The sequence below is a fragment of the Leucoraja erinacea genome, chromosome 38, assembly GCF_028641065.1.
Source record: "Leucoraja erinacea ecotype New England chromosome 38, Leri_hhj_1, whole genome shotgun sequence".
NCBI classification, from domain to species: domain Eukaryota; kingdom Metazoa; phylum Chordata; class Chondrichthyes; order Rajiformes; family Rajidae; genus Leucoraja; species Leucoraja erinaceus.
In genome coordinates, this window is record NC_073414.1 from 2,139,886 (window position 1) to 2,149,118 (window position 9,233).

General features: G+C 47.4%; 1 protein-coding gene across 4 annotated transcripts in view; it reads left to right on the forward strand.

The window, feature by feature from the left end:
* clasrp (CLK4-associating serine/arginine rich protein) overlaps nt 1-3,052 on the forward strand; it is a 36,514-nt gene extending 33,462 nt beyond the window's left edge. For all 4 annotated transcript variants that reach the window (XM_055663573.1, XM_055663570.1, XM_055663574.1 and 1 more), the window contains exons 20-21: nt 2,097-2,130; nt 2,665-3,052. In XM_055663573.1, coding sequence (XP_055519548.1) covers nt 2,097-2,130; nt 2,665-2,707 — 77 coding nt within the window. In that variant the 3' untranslated portion in view covers nt 2,708-3,052. The remainder of the gene's footprint in view (nt 1-2,096; nt 2,131-2,664) is intronic.
* Nucleotides 3,053-9,233: the final 6,181 nt, after the last annotated feature.

Consider the following 9,233-nt stretch of genomic DNA (forward strand, 5'->3'; position numbering starts at 1 on the left):
GCAGAGCCCGCCCGGGCCTGGTGCAGCCGACCGTGAACACACAAAGGCAGTCAACATCTGGTGTTTACGCCCCACCTCTGGATGTCCCAAGGTGCTGTCTCACCAGAGTGACAAACAACAGTTGGCAGGAGGCCACACGACATGTAGGCTGTGGGGACAACACACACACACACACACACACAGCCCGCAGGCACAAGCTGAGAGGCAGTGAGAGTAGAGAGGGTAGAAGGGTCTCGACCAGAAACATCACCCATTCCTTCTCTCCAGACACGCTGCCTGACCCACTGAGTTACACCATCACCCTCTGAAACGTAACCTATCCATGTCCTCCACAGATGCTGCCTGACCCGCTGAGTTACTCCAGCACTCTGTGAAACGTCACCTATCCATGTTCTCCACAGATGCTGCCTGACCCGCTGAGTTACTCCAGCACTTTGAAACGTCACCTATCCATGTTCTCCACAGATGCTGCCTGACCCGCTGAGTTACTCCAGCACTCTGTGAAACGTCACCTATCCATGTTCTCCACAGATGCTGCCTGACCCACTGAGTTACTCCAGCACTCTGTGAAACGTCACCTATCCATGTTCCCCACAGATGCTGCCTGACCCGCCCGCTGAGTTATGGTGCAGCAGCATCTATGGAGCTAAGGAAATAGGCAACGTTTCGGGCCGAAACCCTTCTGGAAATAGGCAACGTTTCGGGCCGAAACCCTTATGGGTTTCGGCCTGAAACGTTGCCTATTTCCTTAGCTCCATAGATGCTGTTGCACCCGCTGAGTTACTCCAGCACTCTGTGAAACGTCACCTATCCATGTTCTCCACAGATGCTGCCTGACCCGCTGAGTTACTCCAGCACTCTGTGAAACGTCACCTATCCATGTTCTCCACAGATGCTGCCTGACCCGCTGAGTTACTGTCTGTGCGGAGTTTGCACGTCCTCTCTGTGATCACGTGGGTTTTCTCCTGGTGCTCCGGTTTCCTCCCACATTCCAAAGTCGTGCATGTTTGTAGGTTAATTGGCTTCTGTAAATTGTCCCTAGTGTGTAGGATGGAGCGCAGACTCAGTGGACCGAAGGGCCATTTTCCATGATGTATCCCTCAAACTAAACACTGATACGCTGTAAGCCTTCGCCCTCTAGTTTTAGAATCATCTCCCCTCGAGGAGAGAGATCCGAGAGTGTTCATGTTATCTCTGTCCATGCCAGTCGATGTCCTGATGCCAGCATTAGGACCTGAGCCTCGTGTCTTTGCCTGTTCTGCCTGTCTGAGTGCCTCTTAAACGTTGCGATTATATCTGCCTCCACCACTTCCTCTGGCAGCGAGGTTCAGATATCAACCACTCACCTCTCCGATCCCCTCTCCACCCTCTCACCCTGAACCTACACATCAGGGCAGCGGTAGAGTTGCTGCCTCACAGCGCCAGAGACCCGGGTTCGATCCCGACTATGGGCGCTGTCTGTACGGAGTTTGCACGTTCTCCCCGTGACCTGCGTGGGTTTTATCCGAGATCTCCTGTTTCCTCCCACACTCCAAAGACGTGCAGGTTTTGTAGGTTAATTGGCTTGGTGTAAATGTAGATTGTCCCCAGTGTGTGTAGGATAGTGTTAGTGTGCGGGGATCGCTGGTCGGCACGGATTCGGCAGGCCGAAGGGCCTGTTTCCACGCTGTATCTAGCTAAGCTAACCTATCTGCCCTTGTCGAGGGTTTGTATAGAAAGATAGACAAAATGCTGGAGTAGCTCCAGCTCTTTGTGACTACCTCACTGGAGACCCTCGGACTATCTTGAATCAGTCTTTACTGGACTTTATCTTGCACTGAACCTTATTCCCATTCACCCCGTGAAGGGTCTGGAGTAGGGTCCTGACCCGAAACGTGTCCCCCCAGGAACTGCAGTTGCTGGTTTATAGCAAAGGGAGACACAAAGTGCTGGAGTAACTCAGCGGGCCAGGCTGCATTTCTGGGGGGAAAGTGTAGGTAATGTTTTGGGTCTTTTTCCCAGTCACCGTCAAGGGTCTCTCCCTCTCTCACCCTCTCACTCTCCCCCTCTCTCACTCCTCCCTCTCACGGACTCTCTCTCCCTCTCCGTCTCTCCAGGTCGTGACTACAGCAGCAGCAGCTCATCACGGAGGTAAGGCAGCCGTCTGTATCGTAGCTCACCAGGTCTAGACGCCCCCCCCCCCCTCCCCCGTCTGTGACCCCCTGGACCCCGTCTCACACTCATCCCTGAACTAGTGGCGCCGTCCCCCCCCCCCCCCCCCCCCCCCCCCCCCCATCTGTGGCCCCGTCACCCCACCTCCCCCCGCCCCCTCCCTGGTCTGACTGACCCTGTCTCCTTCCTTGCTCCCCCCTCCCTCTCGCTCCCCCTGCTCTTTGGAAGAAACTCTCCACCCACCCTGGGGTGCCATGGGTGCCGGGGCCTGAGGGGCAAAGGGGGTAGGGTAGGGTTCATGGTGAGGGGGTTCAGGGTGGGGGCGGGGATGCGGTTTGGGGGGATGGGTTCAGATTGATGGGGTTCAGAGAGAGGGGGTTCAGGGTGGGGGGGAGGGGGTTCAGGGTGGGTGGGGGAGGGGGTTCAGGGTGGGTGGGGGGGGGGGGTTCTGGGGTTCAGGGTGAGTGGGGGAGGGGTGCCAGTCTGCAGCCGTGTCATTCTCTTCTCTTACAGGCGTTCTCGTTCACATTCGCGGAGTCCCCACCATCGCCACTAGGGGCACCCAGTGCCACCCCAGGGTGCCCCACCCCACCCCAGCACTGGGCCAGGCCGGTCGCCCACGTGTGTCCGTGTACGTGGACCAGCACTGGGCATCCGACCCGTGTTTGTTGCAGCCACCCGTGTGTGGGGGGGGGGGCCGGGGCAGAGTGGGCGGGGACTGGCAGCTCTTCACTGTCCTGGAACCCCCCTCCACCTGCCCCCCACACACACACACACCTCGCTACTCATCTACCTACCCTAGCCAACATCTTGTGTACATCTGCGTCTATATGTGTTTGGGTGTGAACATGCAGTTTCATGTGTGTGGTTGGCACATGTATGCATGTCTTTGTATGTGTGTGCATGTATGCATGTCTTTGTATGTGTGTGCATGTGCGTGTACTCACCCGGCTGTGTGTTCATGCACACACTACATGTATATGTGTCTTTGTGTGTGTATGTGCGATTGTATAATGTCTGCATCCGTATGTCTGCGTGTGTGTGTGTGATGTGCGAATCTTGTGTGTGTGTCTGCATGTGTGTGTATCTGTGTGGCTGTGTGTGTGTGTGTGTGTGTGCAATTGTAAAATGTCTGCATCCGTATGTCTGCGTGTGTGTGTGTGTATGTGAGTGAGTATCTGTGTGTGCGTGTGTGTATCTGCATGTGTGTGTATCTGTGTGGCTGTGTGTGTATCTTCCCCACCCCCCGAGGTGTGTGTGTGCGTGCGTGCGGCCCCCACCAGGAAGCACCTGCCTGTCCCGGGCTCCGGGCCGTTGGTTCGGCCTCACGCACACAAACCCCCCCCCCCCCCCGGCAATTCATCTCTTCAATATGTTTTATTTTTAAAGATGAACTTTGTGTTTGTGAGCAGAAGTCGACCGTACACGCTGGGCCCCCACGTCTCGCTGTGTGGGAAGCTGCCCCTTAATGCCCTGCCCATCATCTCTGTTGCAATGGACATCAAGTGGCCTCTCTCCCTCTCTCTCACACACTCTCACTCCTATCTCCCTTTCTCTCTCCCTTTCATCTCCCTCTCTCTCTCACGCTCTCTCCATCTCTCACTCTCCCTCCTCTCTCTCTACCCCCCTTCTCTCCATCATCTCTCTCAGTCTCTCTCTGTGTCTCACTGACTCTCACTCTGTCTCTCTCTTTCTCTCTCTCCCCTCTCTGTCTCTGTCTCTCTCACACAAACACTGCCCTGGGGGTTAAACCCCAGCCTCTCTGGAAGTCCGACACCCTTCACTGTTTCACCCCACACGTTTCCCCTCGACTTCCCAAGGTGACCACAGTAACCCTCGGTTGTATTAAGCAGGTTTGCCGTTGTGTATAAAACATGACGGGGGGGGGGGGGGGGGGTCTCTCTGCTGGACAAGGTGACTGTGTGATGGACACACTGACCGCTGCCCACCTCTGTCTGAGGGAGAAACATCTAGACTTTATATGGACTTTGTCTTGTACAGCTTGTAATATTTTGCTGCAGTTTCTGTAAATTTATCTACTTAAAGCAAAAATAAAAATTTTTGTTATCTCCTGATTTTAATGCTTTAAAAAAAAAAAGAGAGAATGATTCTAAAAGAGCCCCCCCCCCCCCCCTCTCAGCGCCAGAGAGACCCAGGTTCGATCCTGACCTCAGATCAGATTCAATTTTAATTGTCATTGTCAGTGTACAGTACAGAGACAACGAAATGCATTTAGCATCTCCCTGGAAGAGCGACATAGCAAACGGGTGCTGTCCCTCTGTCTGTGTGGAGTTTGCATGTTCTCCCTGGGACCACGTGGGTTTTCTCCGGGTGGCTCCGGTTTCCTCCCACATCCCAAAGACGTGCAGGTTTGCAGGATAATCGGGTCTTGGAAGAATCAGTGTTTAAGTCATATGTACCGAAACAAAATAATTACATCCTTACTTGTAGCAGCAAAACACGTCCATAATAAAAAATAAAATAAAAAATGTTCAATAAATAAAAGATATTGGATAGTAGTGGTTGGCGTGGACTAGATGGGCTGAAGGGCCTGCGTCTGTGCTTTATCGTGGACTAGATGGGCTGAAGGGCCTGTGGGCGTGCTGTATCATGGACTGAAGGGCCTGTGGGCGTGCTGTAACATGGACTGAAGGGCCTGTGTCTGCATGAACTCAATGGGCCTGCTTCCTTGCTCTGATGGGCCGAAGAGCCTGTGTCCTTGCTCTATCATTAAATCGATGGGCTGAAGGGCCTGTGTCCATGCTATATCTCTCACTCTGAGGCTGCATTGCCCTCGTATAGGGTGTATGGGAGAGGGAGGGTGGGGGAGAGGCAGCAGCGACCACACTGACCCTGGCTGTGGTGACGAGTTGCCCTGTGGTCAGGGCCTCTGGTCCTTATCTCTGTGACCAGCCATGCGGGCTGTGGGATCGGCAGCAGGTGGTGACCACCGGGTGGGAAACGAGAGGCTCTGTTCTCAGAAAGACCTTGTCTCCACACTGCCACAGAGAGGGGAGGGGGAGTGAGATTCTCCTGTCAGCTCGCTCAGAGTCTGCCCCAGTTTGTGCCCCTCGCTCAGAGTCTGCCCCAGTTTGTGCCTTGGCCTAAATTAGTTTACTTTAAGAAGGAACTGTGCAGATGCTGGAAAATGGAAGGTAGACAAAAAGTGCTGGAGAAACTCAGCGGGTACGGCAGCATCTATGGAGCGAAGGAAATAGGTGATGCTTCCTGGTCTCGACCCGAAACGTCACCTATTTCCTTCGCTCCATAGATGTTGCCTCACCCGCTGAGTTTCTCCAGCACTTTTGTCTACCTAACATTCAATGATACTTCAGTTTTGCATACAATGTACAAAGTACACAAAGTAGCATCACAATTCTGGAACCGACACAGTTACAGAAGTTACACGCATTAGAGTCATGTTTGTCCTTCCTTGTCCCTCCCGCCCTCCCACACATTATAGACCATCCAACATGCCCTTGCCCTTTCAATCAACAAGTTCACAAGTTATAGGAGTAGAATTAGGCCATTCGGCCCGTCGAGTCAACTCCGCCATTCAATAATGGATTTCTCTGCCACCTCATTTTTTTTTTCACACACAGAGTGGTGAATCTGTGGAATTCTCTGCCACAGAAGGTAGTTGAGGCCACTGTTCATTGGCTATATTTAAGAGGGAGTTAGATGTGGCTAAAGGGATCAGGGTGTATGGAGAGGCAGGTACAGGATACTGAGTTGGATGATCAGCCATGATCATATTGAATGGTGGTGCAGGCTCGAAGGTCCGAATGGCCTCTACTCCTGCACCTATTGTCTATGTTTCTAATCCCATTCTCCTGCCTTCTCCCCATAATCCTTGACACCCGTTCTAATCAAGAATCTGTATATCTCTGCCTTAAAAACATCCACTGACTTGGCCTCCACAGCCCTCTGTGACAAATAATTCCACATGATTAACTATCTTCTTACTAGAGGAGTTCCACCTCACCTCCTTCTAAAAGAACACCCTTTAATTCTGAGGCTGTGCCCTCTAGTCCTAGACTCTCCCACTAGTGGAAACATCCTCTCCACATCCACTCTATCCGGGCCTTTCATTAACCTGACAACAACCCCTCCATTGGCTTGTTGTTTGCACAAGTTATGATCCTATTGACTGTTTTGTATATTATACATTAAATGTGTTTTAAGTCGACAGACCTGTTATTCTGCTCCAGGTTAGAATTTAATTGTTCTGTGGTCATTAGATATGAAAATTAAACTCTCCCAACTCTTGGCACCAGAAGGGTTCTCTTCATCCTGCTTATAGCCTCACATTGCAATAACACAGAAACAGGCCCTTCGGCCCAACTCGTCCATACCGACCAAGATGCCCCATCTAAGCTAGTCCCACCTGCCCATAGCCCATCAAGTCTACTCCGCCATTCAATCATGGCTGATCTATCTCTCCCTCCTAACCCCAGTCTCCTGCCTGCTCCCCATAACCCCTGACACCCGCACTAATCAAGAATCTATCTACCTCTGCCTTAAAAATATCCACTGACTTGTGGCCTCCACAGCCATCTGTGTGGCAAAGAATTCCACAGATTCACCACCCTCTGACTGAAAGACATTTCTCCTCATCTCCTTCCTAAAAGGACGTCCTTTCATTCTGAGCATAAATAGACAATGGGTGCAGGAGTAGGCCATTCGGCCCTTCAAGCCAGCACCACCATTCAATGTGATCGCGGCTGAAGGAATGGACCCGAAACGTCACCCATATAACAATTACAGCACGGAAACAGGCCATCTCGGCCCTTCTAGTCCGTGCCGAACACTTATTTTCCCCCTAGTCCCATCTACCTGCACTCAGGCCATAACCCTCCATTCCTTTCCCGTCCATATACCTATCCAATTTATTTTTAAATCATAAAATCGAACATGCCTCCACCACTTCCACTGGAAGCTCATTCCACACCACCACCATTCTCTGTGTAAAGAAGTTCCCCCTCATGTTACCCCTAAACTTCTGTCCCTTAATTCTCAAGTCATGTCCCCTTGTTTGAATCTTCCCCACTCTCAATGGGAAAAGCTTATACACGTCAACTCTGTCTATCCCTCTCATCATTTTAAAGACCTCTATCAAGTCCCCCCTTAACCTTCTGCGCTCCAAAGAATAAAGACCTAACATTCAACCTTTCTCTGTAACTTAGTTGCTGAAACCCAGGCAACATTCTAGTAAATCTCCTCTGTACTCTCTATTTTGTTGGCCCATTCCTTTTCCCCAGAGATGCTGCCTGTCCCGCTGAGTTACTCCAGCGTTTTGTGTCTATCTTCGATTTAAACCAGCATTGATCGCAACAGAAAAATTTAAATATTTGGGTATTCAGATTACTAGAAAATATAAAGCATTATTTAATGCTAATTTCATACCTTTATTAAATAAACTTAATACACAGATTAAATTTTGGAAAACACTTCCCTTATCATTATTAGGTAGAATAAATGCAATAAAAATGATCTTCCTACCACAATTACTATACCTATTTCAGTCTATACCGGTATATATACCAAAATATTTTTTTAAAAAATTAGACTCTAACATTACAAATTATATTTGGGACTATAAATCACATAGAATCACAAAAAAACACTTATGTAAACCAAAAGAGGTCGGGGGACTTTCACTTCCGAATTTTATGTATTATTACTGGGCAGTGCATATTAAGAATATGATTTATTGGTTGGATAGTTCTACACAACAGACAGAATGGATAAAAATGGAGAAGGAGGATTGTCATCCTTGTAATATAGGAACGATCCTCTTTTCCCCCAAAAAACTGAATAACACAATATATAAGAAGAACCCAATTATATATGGAACAATAAGAATTTGGAAACAAATAAAATTATCTTTAAAATTAAGAAATCTATCACTGTTAATGCCAATTGCGAATAACCCTTTATTTAAACCATCTCTTATTGATAAGACATATAACCAATGGGAAAGTCTCGGAATTAGAAGGATCAGGGATATGTACGAAACAGGAAACCTACTATCATTCCAACAACTACAATTAAAATTTAAATTGAAAAACAACCAATATTTTAAATATCTTCAGATTTGCGACTTTGTGAAAAAATATATACAAGGATATCAAAAAGTAACTCCTGACTTATTGGAAGAAGCAATGAATATTGAAGCTGACTCACAAAAATTAATATCCTATTTATATAATAGTATTCTAAATATAGACCTACCATCGACAGAGGTACTTAGAGAAGAGTGGGAACGGGAATTAATGATAAAAATTACGAAGGTTAAATGGGAAAAATACCTGATATATATTCACAAATGTTCAATTAATGTAAGACATAATCTAATACAATTTAAAATTGTACATAGATTATATTATTCAAAAACAAGATTGAACAAATTTTATCCAAATATATCCGCCACTTGTGATAAATGTCTAGCCCAAAAGGCAACTATAACACACTCCTTAGTTTCCTGCATAAAACTTTATAGATTTTGGAATGATATTTTTGAAATACTTACAAAATTATTCAAGACAAGAATGGAACCTAATACTGAAATGATTATATTTGGTGTATGGAAGATGGGAATAAATTGAACACATCTCAAAATCTATTCCTTAATTATGGTTTAATAATAGCAAAAAAATTAATACTTAAATTTTGGAAGGGTACATCAATACCAACGCTTAAAATGTGGATTGCAAGTATGTTGGACACTGCTCATCTTGAGGAAATGCGATTCCTCCTAATGGATAAATCAGACCAATTCATAACGAGTTGGTCTCCATTCGTCGTTTTTTTTTTTGGAATCATATGGTGTAACACAATTGTAAAAAATAACTGTTTCAGGACTGGACGAGGGTTGGTCAAGACTATAAATAATGATCTCCTTTTCTTTTCACTATTTTCTCTCTCAACTTTCTTCATTTACTCGTTTTCTTTCTTCACACACTATATATTTCACATTTTTCTATCCTTTACTATCTAACCTCTTTTTCTTATTCTCATCTTTTTTCAATGTAACAAAAAAAAAAAAAAAGAAGTTGTACATAAAATGTATTATGAAAATA